The sequence below is a fragment of the Cricetulus griseus genome, chromosome X (genome assembly GCF_003668045.3).
Source record: "Cricetulus griseus strain 17A/GY chromosome X, alternate assembly CriGri-PICRH-1.0, whole genome shotgun sequence".
Taxonomy (NCBI): Eukaryota; Metazoa; Chordata; class Mammalia; order Rodentia; family Cricetidae; genus Cricetulus; species Cricetulus griseus.
In genome coordinates this window covers 119,324,585-119,343,761 of record NC_048604.1, presented here as the reverse complement: position 1 = coordinate 119,343,761, position 19,177 = coordinate 119,324,585, and the positions used below count along the sequence as shown (strand labels likewise).

Sequence of the window (19,177 nt, the reverse complement as noted above, 5' to 3'; positions counted from 1 at the left end):
GGATGATGCGGTAGACTTTGGGGATCCCCCATCGAGGGCCCTACCCTGCCTGGGGAGTGGAGGGTGGATGGGGGGCAAGTGAGGAGGTTGGGGGAGGGTTGTGGGGGAGGGGAGGGAGAGGGAGAGGGGATTGACATGTGAAGCAAGCTTGTTCCTAATTTGAACTAATAAAAAAAATATTTAAAAAGATTAGGTTTGTGGGCAAGATAAGAGGGATATGTTAACAATGCTTTAATTTTTCTGCTTCAAAAACAGTATTCTTATATGAATGCAATAACAATTGATGAAAAGGAGGCTGAGAATTTGAAGAATAGTGTGGAGGGGTGTATATAGAAGGGTTTGGAGGGAGAAAAGGGAAAGGAAAGCTGTCGTAAGTAAAATACAATCTCAAATTAAACAAAAAGGAGTATGTCTCTGTATACTACCACTTCTACAAACTTCCCTCTGTTTAAGATGTTTATAATTATATGGAATTACTACAGTTATTGTTTGCCTTGAATATAAGGATACTATTTAGAATTTTTTAATTATCTTGAATCAAAACCCTAATTATTTGGCTCCCATTTTTTTTTGTTTTAAATATCTTAAAATGATGGGTTACCTTTGAATTAGATAATAATGTTCAAAATTAAATCAGTTAAATTTTATTGTGAAGTTCTATATGATGATTAAAATATGATAGGTCACTGGTTATATAGCTTGGCTGTGGTAAATAAGGAAACACAGTAAGATATTGGTCAAAAAGAGGAACTTAAAATGAATTACAATTGACTTTTTGTTTTCTAGGGGTCCCTTCAGTGTTGTACGGCGATGTATCAACAGAGAAACTGGGCAGCAATTTGCTGTAAAAATTGTTGATGTAGCCAAGTTCACATCAAGTCCAGGGTTAAGTACAGAAGGTAAGAGATGGATTTCAAGTAAGTTATTTGATGTCTGGCTTTATTCCATCTCCCAAATCCATTTATCAACCTATCCTCATCTGGGGGTGGGGAATCGGGGTGTGATATAGTGGGGAAGTGGGTGGAGACAGTCTGAACTCCAGTTGAAACAGTTGCTCAGAAATCTAAAAGATAGCTTTTGAAATATGGAAGGGTTTTAGTCATCTGGGATCTTTATGAGCTTGTTTTTTTGTTTACTAGAAAGAGAATGAAATATGATCATATTTTTTAGGGTTTAATTTGAGTCATGTTGTGTGAGATATAGGATAGAAAAGGCAGTGATTGCAAAGATGATAATTGAAGATATAAAAGCATCCAAGGTTCTTCTAAATATAATTTACCACCTTTAGGATTACTATCTAGTATAACTAGAGGATTTATATTTGATTCACATTTGGCTTAATCACATAGAATTTGTGAAAGTTGAAAAGTCAGTAGTATTGGAATTTGTAGGGCTTAGAATTATGTTTTAAGATATTGTTATATATAAATGTGCATTTAAAGTTACTTATTTTTAAAAATAGATGCCATAAGTCACACTAAGGGTAACAAAGCTGATTATTATATTGACTTTTCTAATTAGCCTATCTACTAACTTTAGACTTCCACAGCCTTCTTTTTAGTCTTGCTTTTTAATCTTAAAGCAATGCAATTGAGAGATTAGATTAGAAAATTCAAGGTGAAGTATCCCATTTGTGTTTTATCCAATTAACTTGTTTTGGAAATTAGAATCTCACACACTGTGAGCTCCAACTTAATCTATTCCTATAGATTTTTATTCAGGTTGATTACTTTTAAATATTTTGTGACTCTTTTATAAAAAGAAAAAGTTTTTTTCTCTTTTGGGGGTGCCTGCCATCCAGCTCCCAAATTAATCACACATGGAGGCTTATTCTTAGGAATGTCGGGCCTTCGATTGGCTTGTTTCTAGGTAGCTTTTCTTATCTTAAATTATCCCGACTACCTTTTGCCTCTGGGTTTTTCCTGTTCTTTTACTTCCGTAAATCTAAACTCTTACTCCGTGGATTGCTGGGTAGCTAGCCCCAGAAGTCGCCCTCACCTTCCTCATTTTTTCTTTCTATTTATACTTTCTGCCTGCCAGCCCAGCCTATCCTTGCTCCTGCCTCAATATTGGCTTTTAAGCTCTTTATTAGGGCCACCAGGTGTTTTAGACAGGCACAGTAACACAGATTCAAAGAGTTAAACAAATGCAACATAAAACAAAAGTCACACACCTTAAAATAATATTCCCCAACACTCTTTAAGTTATTATTATCAATATAATGTTTTAGAAGATTCTTAAAAATTACTACTAAGAGGCTAGAGAAATGGCTCAGTGATTAAGAGCACAGGCTGCTCTTCCAGAGGACTTAGGTTTGATCCCAGCAACTGAGGGCTCACAAACCATCTGTAACTCTAGTTCTAGGGGATCCAATGCCTTTTTCTGTCTCCTGTCAACACCAGCCATTCGCTTAATACACAGATATGTAAACAGACAAAACCCCCATACAAATAAAATATAAATAAATAAATCTTTTAACAAACTGTTTTCTTTAAGTTACTACTAAGAAAGAATCCCTTACTGATTTGTTTTCAGGTTAAAGGGTATGCATCCAGTTAGATTAAATAAACATGACCATACTGCGGGAGGGAAAATCTTACAATAAAATTTAGATGTTTCATAGTTGATGATTTCATTGTCAGAACTGGCCATTAGCTACTTTTAAATATAGGTTATTTTATATGCTTAGCAAAGTGTAAAGTTTGCCTGTCAGTGGACTTTACAGTTAGTTTTTTCCTTTGAACTATTTTATGTTTGGTTGTGTTGTTTTCTTTGTAGTGCTGGGTCTCAAACCCAGGGCCTTAGGCACAATAGGCAAGTACTATTTCTCTTAACTTTCATTTGTCAGTAGTCTATTAAGGGAAACCTTTCTGAGTACTGAGATAATTTTGTCCAAACCTGATTATTAAACAAGTAGATGTTTTGAAATACTAAAAAAAGCTCTGATATTGTTTATAAACTTAGTAAGGTTCTAATTTAAAATTACAAATACTAAATCAATTATTAAATCACAGTAACATAAGTGAGATATTCTTATATAACATTACAAATAATTGAAAAATGAATACTCTAGCTTATTTCTTAGCCCCAAATTTTTAGTATCAAAGATTTGATTTTTCTTATCACTATACCTAATTGTGTGTCTTTCCAGGGTAACAATATTTTTAAAGGAGACAACTCATTTGTCTAGAGTGGATTATTAACAGATTTCTTTAGCCAGATCTCTGAAACTCTAAACCCAGAACATGAGTGAGAGTAAATCTCTATTACCACTTAGAGCAGAGCATGGCTATTTATATCTTTAATTCTAGAATTTAGGAGGTAGAGGCAGAGACAGATGGATCTCTATGAGTTCAAGGACATCCTGGTCTAAAGAGTTCCAGGCCAGCCAAGACTATATACTGAGACCCTTTCTCAAAAAAAAAAGCCCCCAAATCTCCACTTTGTCAGAGTGTCTAAATTATACACCAAATTTTAAAAAGGAAGGCAGTAGTATATACAGTTTATTTATATCCCTGGTTTGAATTCTGTCTCTACTTAATATGAGATATAGATATAGATATAGATATAGATATAGATATAGATATAGATATATGTTGTAGTTCACACTTTCATTGTTTTGGTGATTAAAAAAATGTCAAGTTCTGTCCTGAAAGCAAAACAAAGCAATTCAATTGATCCTTTATACTCTATATCTCTTTGAACCAATTGGAATCTTGTATTATTTTTATATCAATGTTATCTACCTACCTACTTTAAATGATACCCATTTGAAATCTTCATATTACCCATGGCTTTATCTGGTTTAGGTCAGAATTCAGTGGTATTCTAGTGAAACTACGCTATTGGCATATTCATGGTAAGATCCTTTAGTTTTTCCTGTCTTTATCAGCACAGTGACTTACTATAAGTTAACCAAGAAACAGAACCAAATTTCACATTTAGTTGTTACAATAAATTTTTCCACCATAAGCTGCCTGAGCCCCACCGCCATATGTGTGCTTTACGCCAGCCACCTGCCAGAGTTAGGCCCAAATGAATACACAGAAACTTGTATTAGGTTCAATTCTGCTTGGCCAATGACTAGGATTCCTCATCTGTTAGTTCAGTCTTAATTAACATAAATCTATATTTTTTATGAGACTTATCTTATCAGACGCCTTGTTGGTGTCCCTCCTGGCTGGTGGATCACATCGTGCCACTGGAGCAGGAGTGGAGGAGAAAAGAGGGCCCTTCCTGTTTCTCCTTCGCTTAAATATGAGTCTCCTTGCTATGTCACTTCCTGCCTGGATCATCACTTCTCTACTACATTTCCCAGAATCCTCTTTGACTCCTAGTCCCGTCTACTTGCTGTCTCATTGGCCAAACAATATTTCATTTAACAATCAATAAGATAAACATATACAGTACATTCCCCATCATTTAGTGCAGTCTCATTTTTTTGTAATGGAATGCCCATACCCTCTATTGCTCTTATTCACACTAGTTTACTTCATTTTGACTTTGTCACATTTTATTATATATATATATATATATATATATATATATGTGTGTGTGTGTGTGTGTGTGTGTGTGTGTGTGTGTATGTGTGTGTATGAAAGAAATAGTAAATTATTATATAAAATACTCTGAATATTGACCCATTTATGACCTTTCTTCCCAACTAATTTTATTCCTTTTCTAGTTACTATAAGCAAAATGTCTGCTTCTTTGTCTTCTATTCCATTTATAAATTTTTAGGATCCAAAAATAACCTGTTCCATGGCAAAGCATATAAGACATACTATATTAAGAAGAAACAATTTTTGAAATGACATTTAGCATGGTAAAGCAGAACCCATAAATTCAAGTAAGACTAACTAGAAATATCTTTGATTTCCAGCCATTTAAGACAATTTCTTAAGCAGCAAATAATTTTAAAACTCTATCCCTTATTCTTACCTTACACATATCGTTCTTCCCTTTGGCTTGTGGTTTATTTGACCCTTCTCATTGCCCATTTTTTTCCTGTCACAATATCTGTTTTTAAAATATATTATGAGTGAGATATGGTTGAACAGGATTAAAATCCAAAAATTAGGTGGAGACTTGAAGATTGGAAGTTGAAGTTCATCCTTGCAACTTAGTAAGTTTGAGGTCAACCTATGTTACACGAATAAGTAACATACAAATTTAATTTTGAAACAAAATATTTATTAATCAAAGATAACTAACTACATAGTTCAATAAATTTTAAATTTGTATTGTCTTACTGAAGAGTCCATATTATCATTTGAATATTTATTCTTTATTTTTTGCCATCAATATTCTAATTTTTTGCTCAATAAGGTTTTCATATTACATAAAATCCAATAGTCCCTTGAAAATAAAAACAGGTTTTTATGTATATGTTCATTTTAAGTTTAGAAGATTCTGAGGCATATCACTCCTAAATGGTTTATAATTTCTTCCGTCATATGTATAAAGATGTAAAATTGCTTGTGAGATGAGTAAAAGGTTTCTACTAAGTGAAAGCAAATTGAATTTATGTTAAGATATTCCTGACATGGGGTCAGTGAGATAGCTGAGCAAGTAAAGTCACTTGCCTCTAAGCATGACAACTTTAGTTTGATCCCAGGAACCAACATGGTAGGAAGGACTTGACTCCTGAAAGTCATGTTCTGACCTCCACATACACACAAGCACACAGAATGAACAAATAAATGTAATTAAAATTCTGAGATTTTACTTTTTATATGTACATGTCTGTGTGAATATGTATAGGTTTCTATGGAAGCCAGAAGGTGTCAGGCCCACTGGGGCTGGAGTTACAGATAGTTGGAAGCCACCTGATATGGTTGCTGGGAACCAAACTTGGATCCTGTAGAAAATCAGGAAGTACTCTTAACCACTGAGCCATCTGACCAGCCCCTGATTGGAAGATAATTTCATCCACATGTGTACAAAAATACATCATACATGCATTAGTGAATTTACTAGATTATTACCATTAAACTTTTTTTTTTGGTTTTTTGAGACAGTGTTTCTATGTGTAGCTTTGGAACCTATCCTGGAACTCATTCTGGAGACCAGGCTGGCATCGAACTCACAGAGATCCTCCTGCCTCTGCCTCCCAAGTGCTGGGATTAAAGGCGTGAGCCACCAACGCCCAGCTTACCTCTGAACTTTTAATTAATACACTCTTTGTCTCTTATTCTGCTGAGCCACTAATTAGATTTTGTTTTAAAAATAGTATCAGAGTTAATTCAGGCAAATAAGGATATTAAAAGATATAAAACAGATAGAATTAGAAACTGAATAAGTTCTGAGTTACTTTTAATTTTATTTACTTATTTTGAAGCCTGGGTTTGAAACCAGAGCCTTGATCATGCTAAGTATATGATGTACCAGTGAGCTATACTCCCTGTCCATAACCACAGTTTGAATAAAGATTGGTTAGTGAAAGATGATCTTTTTGTGTAGGCATTTCCTAAAAGTTCAAACATTCTCTCCTAGAGGAAAGAGAAGACTAGTGAAACTCATAAGGCTTAGGAAGCTTAGAAAGTTGTAAGAATCTCTTCCCAGGATTCTATAAGAAGTAAGAACTTGCTGGAGAGACAAAACTGATAAAAAGCTGTCTACAAAGCCCTTAAGAAAAGCGTAAGCAAACCAATCAGGATTCACTGGCCACACATAAGAACTAGCTGGGTGATGGTGGTGCATGCTTTAATTCCAGCACTCGGGAGGCAGAGGCATGTGGATCTCTGTTAGCTCAAGACCAATCCTGGTCTACAGAGGGAGTTCCAGGACAGCTAGGGCTGTTACACAGAGAAACACTGTCTGGAAAAAAAACAAACCAAAGAATAATTACTAAATATTAAAGAACAATAATAAATCTTTGATAGAATATTCTGATTTTACAGGTGATATTATGGTAAAAAAAATCCAATTATAAAAAAACTAGCCAATTAGGAGGTTTTCATTGAATGAAGCTACAACAACAAAAATACAATTCATGCACAAGCAGTTGAAAGGAGCAAGCAACAGGAATTATCTATGATCAAATGCAGATATTTTAATTAGCTGTTTTAATATGCTCAGAAAAATAGAAGAAACCAGTATAAAATGAGTAAAAGAAGGCATAAAAGCAATATCCTGACAAATAGAAAATATAAGCAATGAGATAGAAACTACACAAGCAAAAAGAAAAGGTAAATAGTAGAAATTTTGAAGTTGAAAAGCAAATCATCCAAATGAAAAAAATAGACAGAAGAATTATAATCAGAAGACTTGAAGATAGGCTCATTAACATTATATAGTTGAGGAACAAAAGCAAAATAGAGACCCTTCCCCCAGAAAACCATCAGGCATACCAAAATAATTATACTAAGAGTGCTGAGATTGTAGGAGAAGTGGAAATAGAATGTTTGAAGAAATCCCTGAGGACATAATGGCACAGAAGTTTAGTAATCTCTACATAGATAAACCAAAAATATATATCATAATCAAACTGTCAAAAATTATGGACAAGAAAAGTTCCTAATATAAATCCTACCTTATTGGTAATAGTATTAAATATAAATGAATTCAAACTAATTTCAAGGCAGCGATTGGCACAATGAATGAAGAATTGAAGAACATGTCCTGTAATATATTATCTACAAGAGGTACATTTTATTTTATTTTTATTCAATGTATCTAATTTGTGTATATGCATACATGTGCATGTACACACTCCACAACAACATGTATTTAGTAATTAGAGGACACCTTATAAGAGTTGGTTCTCTCCATCCACCATATGGGTCCCAGTGATTAAACTCAGGCCATAATGCTTGGCAGCACACACCCTTACCTGTTGAGCCATTTTTCTGGCCTAAGTCACATTTTAGATTCAAAAGGCATTCAAGTTGAAATGGTAGGAAAAGATTTTTCATTCAAACCATAACCAAAAGAATTTAAAATACCTCTACATAAAACAGAACTTTGTATTTGAGCGATAATTTATTTCGGGGCTGAAGAGATAGCTCAGTCAGTGGATTTAAATTCAGTCCTCATAACTCATGTTAAAATGTCAGCATGGTGGCTTCTGCTTGTAATCCTTGTACTTAGTACAGGATGTAGCAGAAACATCTCAGGGTGCTCTGGCCAGCTAGTGTAGCTGGTGAACATCAGCCAGGTGGGAGACCCTGTCTCAAAAAGCAAGGTAGATAATGCCTGAGGTGCAACACTCAAGGTTGGCCACTGAACTTTACATCATATGCTCACATACACATGAAGAGAGAAGAGTCAGGGAGGAGAGAGAGAGAGAGAGAGAGAGACAAGAACAGATTGGAGAGAGAGGTGATAGAGTCAATATACAGAAGCAAGGTGATAGAGTCAATATACAGAAGTCTATTGCTTTGATATATACTAGCAATCAGCTATTGAAATTTAAAATAGAAAACCATTATATTAACATAAATTGAAATGTCTATGTATATACTTAACAAGAGTTACATAAAGAAATCTTGAAGCTTATGACTTTTTTTAAAGATTGAAATAAATGGGGAGGGTCTTTTTTGTATTTGTGGATAGGAAAACGGTATTTTAAAGGTCAGTTCTTCCCAAGTTAATCTATAGATTCATTGCATTCTAAATTGTGATTACAGATTCCAGCTAACTACTTTTTGGATATTGACAAATTGATTCTAAAGTTATATAAAAAGGTAAAATATATAGAATAGCTACCATATCATTCTAGAAAAAAAAACAGACCAATGCTCAACTCCAGAGCTTACTTAAGAGCTACAGTCATTATGACTGTGGATATTAGTGAAAGAATATATATGTAGACTAGAGTTCAGAAATAGAGCCACACAGAGATAGCTTATTGATCTTTGACAACACTGAGGAATCCATCCAGTGGAAGAAAGGCATTCTTTTCAATAAGTAGAGCTGAAACAAGAGGCCCATTCTCATGCAAAGCAATGACTCTAGTTAGAGATCAGAATGGGAATCAGGCAAGTTATCTACACGCTGCATTCCTATTTAACATATTGCTGGAAACAATCATAACAAGTTTAGGAAAAGTTAATATACACATATAGAGAGGAAAGGAAGAAATAAAGTTTTAGTTGCAGATAACATGAGTCTGTGTACAAAATCTCTAGGGAAAAAAGACCTAAAACTAGTGAAATTGATGAAACAAATATACTAAACAATTATATACTGTATCCCAGAAATCATAGTTAAAAATTCAAAACCATTTAGAATTAGCTAACACAAAACCAAACTCTTAAATATAAACCACACAAAGCACATATAAACCTGTTACATTGTAAACAGTTACACAACTCTAAAGAAACAATCTCTAAATAAATGGAGGCCAATTATAAAGAACAAAGAGGCTATGATTTTGAGAGTGAGGGAGGATGGTAGAGGCTGGATGGTGACATAGGACAGGATGGAGGGAAGAAAGGGAAGGGGCAGAGTGATGTAATTCTGTATTAGTAAAAAATGTATTTGAAATGATACAAAATATTTCTGTTCCTCAGGAAGTCTACTGTAGCTATGTCTAGTAGAGTTGTGTGTGTTATAGGAAATATTGCTCTAATTTTTGTTCGTTCGAATCAGACAATGACCAGATAGAAGCACTCACTCTACCACATGAATTCTGGAGAGAAAACTCAAGTCATTAGGCTTGGTAGCAAGAACCTGTCGAGCCACCTCAGCAGCTCACAACTGAATTTTGACAGATTTAAACCCGTTCAGTGAAGAAAGCATAATATATTTAAGCAAATGGCAGTAGAGTAATTGGACATCCATAGGCCAAAGTGGACTTCAATCTAAACATGTATAAGATTTATTCAAAATGGCTCACAGATTTACATGTAAATTTTAAAGCAATATCACTTATATATTATACCAGAAAATCATTGTGTTTGTACATTAGATGAAGAATTGTTAGATAGGATAGTAAGTGCACAATTCATACATTAAAAAGCCAGTAAGAAAATAATTCAGTTACACGTTAAGAAAAAGTACAAAAACTACACAGTAGTATGTTCAATATCATTTTTCAGTAGGGGAATCAAAGCAAAAATGACATCCACTACGTACTTACAGGAAAGTTTGAAGTAAAAGTAATGATACCTTTTTCTGGCAACAATGCAGAGAAAATGGCTTTTTTCATATATCACTACTGGGACTATAAACTGGTATTCTAACCCTGGAAAATAAGAAGTTAAAAATTCTAAGCAAACCCTTTCCACACAACCCAGCCATTATATTCAAAGAAAACATACATCCCAGAGAAATTAAAATTACGTTCATGGCAAGATCATAATCAAGTTTTTATTGTACTTCTATTCATACTGCATAAAATTTGTAAAGTACTGAAATACCTTATAAGGGGTTAATAGTTAACTAAATTGTGGTCCATCTGTGATGTGGAATACTACTGCACGATAAAAAGAAAAATAGTAATGCATTGAACAGTTTAATGGATCTCAAAAACTTGTGCTTCATTTTAAAAACTACCTGTAAGTATCATTTACTATATAGACTCCTTTATGCAAGTTTCAAAGTGATAAAAGTTTAGAACTGCAGGACAAACTGATAGTTGTCTGGTATGCAGAACTGCAATGTTAGGGTAAAAAATCATGAAATATGATCAATGTGATTTTAAAGGAATAAAATTAGGCTCATTGTGGAATATCTTCTTTGTGGAACACAACTGATTCCCATTTTGTTGGTGACAAGAATTTGCACATAATGATAATATTGGATAATTTTACATATAATGTATTAATACATGTAAACCTATGAAACCAAATTGAGGTCTATTGTTTGTATCAATGTCAATTTCCTGCATTTGATATTGTACTGAGATTGTGTAAGATGTTACCAAGGTAAGGAAGGACTAGGTTAATGATATACAAAGCCTCTTTGTATTACTTTTGCACATTTCTGTTAATGTATAATTATTCTAGAATAAAAGATGTTCTTTAAAAGTTTCTTTGTGGTTTGTACAATCTTCTACAAGAGTAATAATTATCTGTCAAATATTCAAGAGTATAGGAAAATGCATTTTAACTAAAGGTTTGGGTTTCTAATAGCTCAAATTGGTACATACAGGCAAATTGTGATTGATGTAACTGAGAACATCATCAAACGCTGTTACTTGCTTTTCCTAGGAAACATGAATATTCAATAATTCTAATTTACATAATGAATTTACATTCATTTTGTAGGATAATTACTGGTTTAGCGAATTAATCTATATCCCCTCGTTCTACATGCAGAAAGCATATGAGAACCTTTTCTTTGCAGTGATATTTCTTAGTGTCATCCTTTCTTCTGCTATGGTATATATAGAAGTAACACAGCAAATACCAATATATTAAGGTTTATACTTTAATTTTGTCATGTAAAATACTATAGAGTACAGTTCCTCATCAGTTTCATCATGCGTTATGAAGTCCTGGTCACAGATTTAATGAATCAAATTGTAATTAGTGGATTAGTATTTAAAATGAAAACACCCATTCCTTCAAGCATTATTGAATTATCCTGTGCGTGTGAAGCATAAATTCATTTTATGTGGAGTTATCACATAATCATCTTTAGCATTGATATTATAAACAAACATGGATTCCTGAGAATCATAAAATAATTAGCTTGACTAATAATTTAATCACTTTATTTTCAATAGTTCTGTGGTAAAAACAAAGGATTTTGCATTGAATGAAATATTGGAACAAAACTGGTTGGAGACCAGCTTCTAGCTAGTGGTATAATTTTCTACAGAACTATTTTCACCATTTCTGATCATAGTTCCCACTTTGATACTGCATGGGTAATTGAGTAGTATATTCTAAAAGATTTTCCATTATTTTTTTCCTATACTGTTGAAGCATATATTAAAAGCAAAAGGAATTTATATGCATCTTAGGTGATAGAATTTGCTTTTTTAAAATCAAATTGCATTGATAGTACATCTTTGGCTATTTTGAGTGAGTGAGTGAGAGAGAGAGAGAGAGAGAGAGAGAGAGAGAGAGAGAGATTGTGTATATGTGTGTGTTTCTGTCTGCCTTTCTGCCTACCTGTCTGTCTGTATTGAACCCTGTTGAGCTAAAAAGTCAACTTTGAAACAGATGCATCCATTTTTTAATGATCACTTGTGGTGCCGTGGCAATTATTTCTGGATAGCTACATTTAAAATAAGATGCACATCTTCCAAATGTGAAGTTTCTGATTGTCTTGCTAATCATATCCTGCAACTAGTTCTGTCAGAAAGTGCTAATGTGTCTCTGAAGTGGAGCAATTTACAGTGACTATTCTTGAGATCATCCATGGGGGAAAAGAGAGCTCTGATTTCTCACATACTTTTTTTTAAACCCTTTAAGAATGTGGAGACAGGGAGGGTCTAGGCCCTGCTTCAAGAGATATGGCAGACTTTGAAGATCCCCCATGGAGGGCCTCACCCTCCCTGGGGAGCAGAAAGGGGTTGGGATTGGGTGTCAGTCGGGGGCAGGGGAGGAAAGAGGAGGGGAGGGAGAGGGGGCTGAGATTGACATGTAGAAGATGCTTGTTTCTAATTTAAATTAAAAAATTAAAAGAAGAATAAACCAATCTGTCAAGTTTAAAAATGAACAATAACTAATTAGTGATCTCTAGTATCATACTGTGATTCTGTACTCACACATGCACAAATGTTTAGACAAAATAAGATATATCACAGAAAAAAAAAGAATGTGGAGACAGTTTTGTCCAGATTACCTGCTCCTACAAGTATACAGCTGTTTGTTAACTAAAATTACTCCAACTCCCTAGGTGTAATTCTAGATGTGATTATTTAATATGTTGACTGTAATTTCTGATATCAGGATTATGAATGTCTCTTAATCTGGACTTTCCATCTCATATACTAGATGTTTTGATAAAGAGGCTGTCATGTTTACATGTTTATATATTAGGCCTCTCAAAGCCCTTTTGTTTATATACTCAATTCATCTTCATGTCACATTCAGGAAATATAACAGTATGAAAAACTGTAAAATGAGAGCCTCTTCTCAATATTTATTCTGAAATGCATAAAATAGTATCTTAAGGTTGTCTCACCTCCACCATATGTGGATTTTAAAAATTTTTCCACTTCCCTCTTTTATATAAATAGCTACCTTTCTTTCAAATCTTTATTTCATTATCCTTTACATTATATGATTTAGGGAATTCCTTGGAAGCCATGAAGATAGACAACGATAGGTATTTTGGTAGGTTGGTGGATGCATAAATCCTGCTAGGTGTAGATGGAAAAAATTCTATAAAATAAATGTAAGAATTTTATAGTGTAGTTGATGATTATAATATTTAAGTCCAAAGTAGCTTAGGGGTAATTCTTATATGTTTGAGTTGCTGTTATTATGGATAGATGAATAGGCATTTCAAAAAACCTAAGAAATCATCTTTTGTTATTAAGGTGGTTATTCTACAGAGGTTTGAATTATGTAATTGAGTGTATATTTTTAAAAAAGCAAATTCTAACTTAGTAAGGAGAGCATCTATTCAAAAGGATTATTGCACAAAAGAGAAAGAGGCTTTTGCAATTTAGTATGGGTAAGAGTTTGTATTAGTCCCACTTGCAATCTTATTATGGTCCACTGAAATATGTACAAAATCTTCAGGATGCCAAACACAGGGAGTGTGATATGTTTTATAGCAGAGAACTGTGTGTTCATTGAACATTTATTTACTTCTCAAAGATTAGACAAAACAGATTTTTATATTGTTTTTATTGATTAAGCAGTTGAGCTCATGAATTCTAAGGTAAAGAATAGTAGTTCAGGGAAGTGAAGGAGCACCATGAATCTCAGATGAGTCATAAAGGAAAGGTCTCTTCACTGTAAGCTGTTTTCTAAAACATCAAAGTTGGTAAATTTATTAACTTATGCTATTTTTCAAGATTAAGGGGTTTAAGTAAAATTAACAAGTGTTCAACAGTAAAGACTTTGAAAGGTTACTAATATTCACTCCATTGTTTTCATATTCCTAGTTTATACAAGAATATATTGTTGGTCCTGCTTTTCTTTGGCAAGGACTAGACTTTATTGTCAGGAATTTTTTTTTATCTACAGTCTAACCTAATTATTCATGGGCTCCAGATTACTAGATTCATCCAAGCACAGATTGGAAGTATATGGGGGGCAGATGTGTCAGTACCAAACAAGTACAGAATTGATCTTGTCATGAATCTCCAAATAGTATAATTCAGCAACTACTTGGGGTTTGAAAACAACCCAGACATGATTTCAAATGCTGGGTACCCCTTAACAATATGCCCAACAATATGCCCATCAGCAATATGATGGGCATTCAAAGAAACTGAAGCAGTCTGTCTGGTTGAAATTTGAAACACTTGGGGATAGTATGGGAGTTAAAAATTTTAAGTGTTAACATGCATTACTGTTCAGTAGAATTAAGAATTCAATTTGATGGCAAAAAAGAATTTAGAGAATTGATACTTGAATTTTCACTCTGTAACAGGCAGTCTTCAGACTGGGGGTTACAAGTGTTCCTAAGTGTTTACAAAGACTTCCACACAGCACCAGACATAGGTGTTGCAAAGGAACAACTTTCTGAATTCATCTCTCTTATTGTTTCTAAAATTGATATGCTTAAGAAAATGCTCATGATGGATATACAGTTTTTTCTCTCATATTTACCTTCCATAATATTTTATTGTCTCACATTACAATGAGTCTTCTTCTCTCCCGACTAAAATATTGTAGTGTGTTGCAATATCTATAAAAGTCTCTAGAATGGCAGATAAAGGGAAATGTTGAAAACTGGCATCAGGGTTGAAAAAGGGAATTAGTTAGATTGATTCTGTTTACTTCCGGTAAAATTCATGGAACACTATCAACTTGCTACCTGGTAATCACTAAAACTAATTATTTATTAAGTCATTGTGGAACTCATGCTATATAAATGAAAAAGAAATTTCTCTTACAAAGAACCAGCCATTTGCATCTACTTATTTCAAAAACAATAATAAAGTTGAATCAATAGAGAAGAAACAACATATAGAACAGAAGAAATATTTGCCAACTGTATATCTGGCAAAGGATTAATACCCAATTATATATGTGACCTTTAATACATACCCCAAATAAACCCAATTTTAAAAGCTGGCTAAAGGCCATATAAAGGCCATACCTGGTTCAACAGGTAAAGGTTCTTGCCTGAATACCCGAGTTCAATACTGTGAACACATATGATGGAGGAGAAGAATGCACCCTGCCAGTTGCATGCATGCATTGTGGTACATGCATACTCACTTATGAGCAGGCATGCATGGGCATATTGTTCAATTACAAAGAAGAATCAGAACCCATCATTTGTAGCAAACTGGTTGGAATTGGAGGACATTTTGTTTAATGAAATAAGTCAGCCAGAGAAACACAAATACTGTATGTCCCATCTTTAAAACAAAGAAGTCGAACTGAAAACAAAATAGTATTACTGGAGTCAGGGAAGGATGAGCTACAGGTGTTCAGGTAGTTAGAAGCAGGGAGATAAAAGCAGGCTGGATTTGATTAGTATATGGTATTTTCATGTGTTGAAATACCAGACTTAGCCTCATTAATAAGTAGAACTTAATGCAGGTTAATCAAAAATGAAATATTAAAATGTCTTATTCAGATGTAATTTATACACCTTAAAATTCAGTCCTTTAGCCTGTATATTTGAGTAGTTTTCACTGGTGCAACTCTTACTTCTAGAATATTTCATCAACTCCCCAAAGGAACTTTTTGCCTTTTGTAGACCCACGATCCTCCCCCACCCCACCCCCTGCCACCACCTGGCAACCTTGAATCTACTTTGTCTCTAATGGATTTATACATTTTGGACATTAACGGAGTCATACCATAGAAGACCTTTCACTTTTAACATATTTCAAAACTTGCATTTACACATTGTAGATTGGATCAGTGCTCTGGTGGCTTTTTTTTTTGGTATATATGGTATATATCCATTCATTAATTGAAGGTGGGTATTGGACCACTTTATTAGCTGTAAGGTGTAATTCTGCTATTAATATACTATCAGTCTTCATTCATGGTTTTTATACATTATGCATTCATCTATTCAGCAATATTTCTTTGTACCTCTCAAACTAATACTCAGTGGCACTTTTGTGGTCACCCACAAACCTGTAAAGCAGTGAAATTTTTGAATTGCTCAACACTTGGGTTCCTAGTTGAGGTTAAACAGTGCAGCTCTTTGTTTTGGCTATCATTCTATAAATGAGTGTCCTTTTCAAGGTCTGTTTAGTTCCACACTTCAAATTTTTGTACTTTTTACTGTTGATTTGGCTTCTTTAAAGTAGCCACTAAGTATAGTGCCAAAGTGTTGCCTAACATTCCTTAAATGTAGGAATGCTATTATGTGCTTAAACAGAGGAAATGCATCCTTCAGATATGAGTTACAGAGCTGTTGGTCATGAGTTCAGTTAGCAGATGAACAATATATGACAAAAAATGTATCTTTACACAAACATCTATAGAGGATGTGGAAAAATCAGTTGACCAAAAATGTGTGACCAGAAATTCACAGGAACCTAACCCTCTATTTCTTCTGAAGAGCAATGGTTCAGTGTTTATTCCATGTATGGGATGACTTAGAAAATATAAGTACTGGGCTGGAGAGATGGCTCAGAGGTTAGGAGCACTGACTGCTCTTCCAGAGGTCCTGAGTTCAATTCCCAGCAACCACATGGTGGCTCACAACCATCTGTTATGAGATCTGGTGCCCTCTTCTGGTGTACAGATATACATGGAAGCAGAATATTGTATACATAATAAGTAAATAAATAAATTCTTTTAAAAAAGTGTTACTATTAAAAAAAGAAAACATAATTACTACGAATAATGAAAAACTCAATTGTATTAGTTTTCATGGATATATATGTTCACAATCTTGTGAGTGTACGTTCAAGAGTAGAATTGTAGTAGTATCTGTAACACTCTAGGTTCCATTCCCACTACTAGCATTGCTAGGCTATATGATAGCATCTTGTTTTTTATGAACAAGTTTCCTCAGCCGTTATACATATAAAGATGACAGTAGAATTCAAATTTAAGTTAAACATCGTCATATTCTACCAGGAAGTGGCTTCCTTGTTGGACAGTATGGGAATTGACCTGGCTCATACACCCGTAGCACATAAGAGTGATTATATTTTGTGATACTTAAATATGCATAGCTTTCAAGGGACCCTAAAGAGAAATGCCCAATTTTAAGGAACATTTACAATTTTCCTAAAGTGGATTCTTTGTTTTTTTTTTTTTTTATTGTATCAACTTTTTACCTCCTGTCTCACTTCTCTATTGCCCAATTCCCTCTTGGCCAGTTTGTAGCATTGCATCTAGAATGCTTAATCCTTATGTAGGAACTTGTTAAGCCTAGAAGGGGATTAAGACAGTCTTTTTAAGTTGACAGTTTCACATGAACTCAATGCTTTTAGTATGGTGAAAAATTGAGTATATAATGAAAACATTTTAATAACAAGTATCAAAAAGAATTGTGTCCATAAACAGAAGCACAAAAGCTTCTGTTTATAGTAAATATTGTATCCATTCCCAAATGATAATCATGTTCTACTTTTTAAAGAGCTGTCATGTGCTACTCGTCATTTGCTATTTGAAACTCAAGGCATGTTGGTAAGTGCTGCTTATCAATGTGTTGTCATATTTTATCTTCTGAAAAAATACATTTTGCAGTTGTGGGAAGTGATAGAACCAGGTGAATCTAAGTTGATCTGTGTTTTGGACCCCAAGACTATATTTTAGTCACATTTCAGGTTGTCCTCCCCCACTTTCTATCACAGTGCTCAGATTCTCTTGGCTGCACATAGCCCACACCTCAAAACAGAAATGTATATAGGTGAAGTAAAGTTGAGGATATTTTTCTCGATTTTTCCAGCTTAATTTATTCTTACCATCTAGAATTGTGACTGCCACAAAATAGACACTTGATGAATATTCAGTGAATAAAGAAATACCATAAAATTTTTTTAATGGATTGATGTTCTAGGGATACTAGAGTAAAGCAATGATGTGGTATTAATAGTGCATGAAGATTTCTACTTGTTGGTGAAGGTTGTTGCGCCTGGAAAAGTTTAAATGGTAATGTTACATACCATGGTCAGTCCTCCAAAGTTGAACTATAAAATTTATAATACATGATTCTAATACTGCTTACCCCCTTTACCCTGGCCAACTCTCTAGTTTATCCAAACCACTTAGTTTTGCAAGCTTGTTCTGTAGCTGTCTATTATTAGATCATATATTCAGTTATGGTAGTAGCTGGTGATTCTTTCTCATACTATAAGAAGTCCAGTCTAGGTGTCCTCAAAGTAAAGCCTGCAAAGATTCCAGAGGCAGATCAAGAATGAGCAAAAGACTTATAATATTTCAAGATTAAAAAAAAAATTACTCACATGGTCAGCAACTGGTTCACAACTTAGTCATCAGAAAAAGCCATGTTAAACCACAAATTGGTAGCACTGTATTACTAACAGAACAGCTAACAGTGAAAACAACAATGCCAGTTTCAGTGAGGATGTAAACCAACCAAAACTCTTCTAATTTAAAGCATAAATTTGTAAACTGGAAGGATCTACCAAAGCTGACATACATACCTAATGACCTTGTGATTAGCATTTCCACTCCATGGGTGTACACACAATAGAAATATCTCAACATATATCTACCAAAAAATGAAAGTGTACAAGTGTGGTTTTAGTATAATTCTTCATGATATTCTAAATTAGAAACACCCATGTTCCAAAAAGGATATCACAGTATATTACAGAGTATTCATAGTGAAGCAATAAAAAGAGAATGGATGAATCTTTGTTATGCAAAAAATATAGAAGACTCCCACAAGCATCCACAGCCAAGCATTGGGCGGAGCTCTGGGAGTCCTGTTAAAGAGAGTGAGGAGGGATTGTACAAGCTAGGGGAAGTCAAAGTTATTACAAGGGAGTCCACAGAAACAACTGACCTGGGCTCATAGGCTCTGGACGGACAGCTAGGAAGCCTGCATGGGACCCACCTATGTCCTCTACACATATGTGACAGTTACCCAGCTTGTTCGATTCCTAGCAGTTGGAGCGGGGTTTGGGGGACCTATTCCTCATACTGGGTTGACA

At 34.2% G+C, this 19,177-nt stretch overlaps 1 protein-coding gene across 8 annotated transcripts in view; it reads left to right on the top strand.

Moving 5' to 3' along the window:
* Nucleotides 1-19,177, top strand: part of Cask (calcium/calmodulin dependent serine protein kinase) — a 328,910-nt gene that overhangs the window by 68,780 nt on the left and 240,953 nt on the right. For 4 of the 8 annotated variants that reach the window (XM_027433199.2, XM_027433198.2, XM_027433193.2 and 1 more), the window contains exon 2: nt 787-899. In XM_027433199.2, coding sequence (XP_027289000.1) covers nt 787-899 — 113 coding nt within the window. Of the gene's footprint in view, nt 1-786; nt 918-19,177 lie in introns of all 8 variants that reach the window. The other 4 variants (XM_027433197.2, XM_027433195.2, XM_027433194.2 and 1 more) reach the window with 1 other exon arrangement.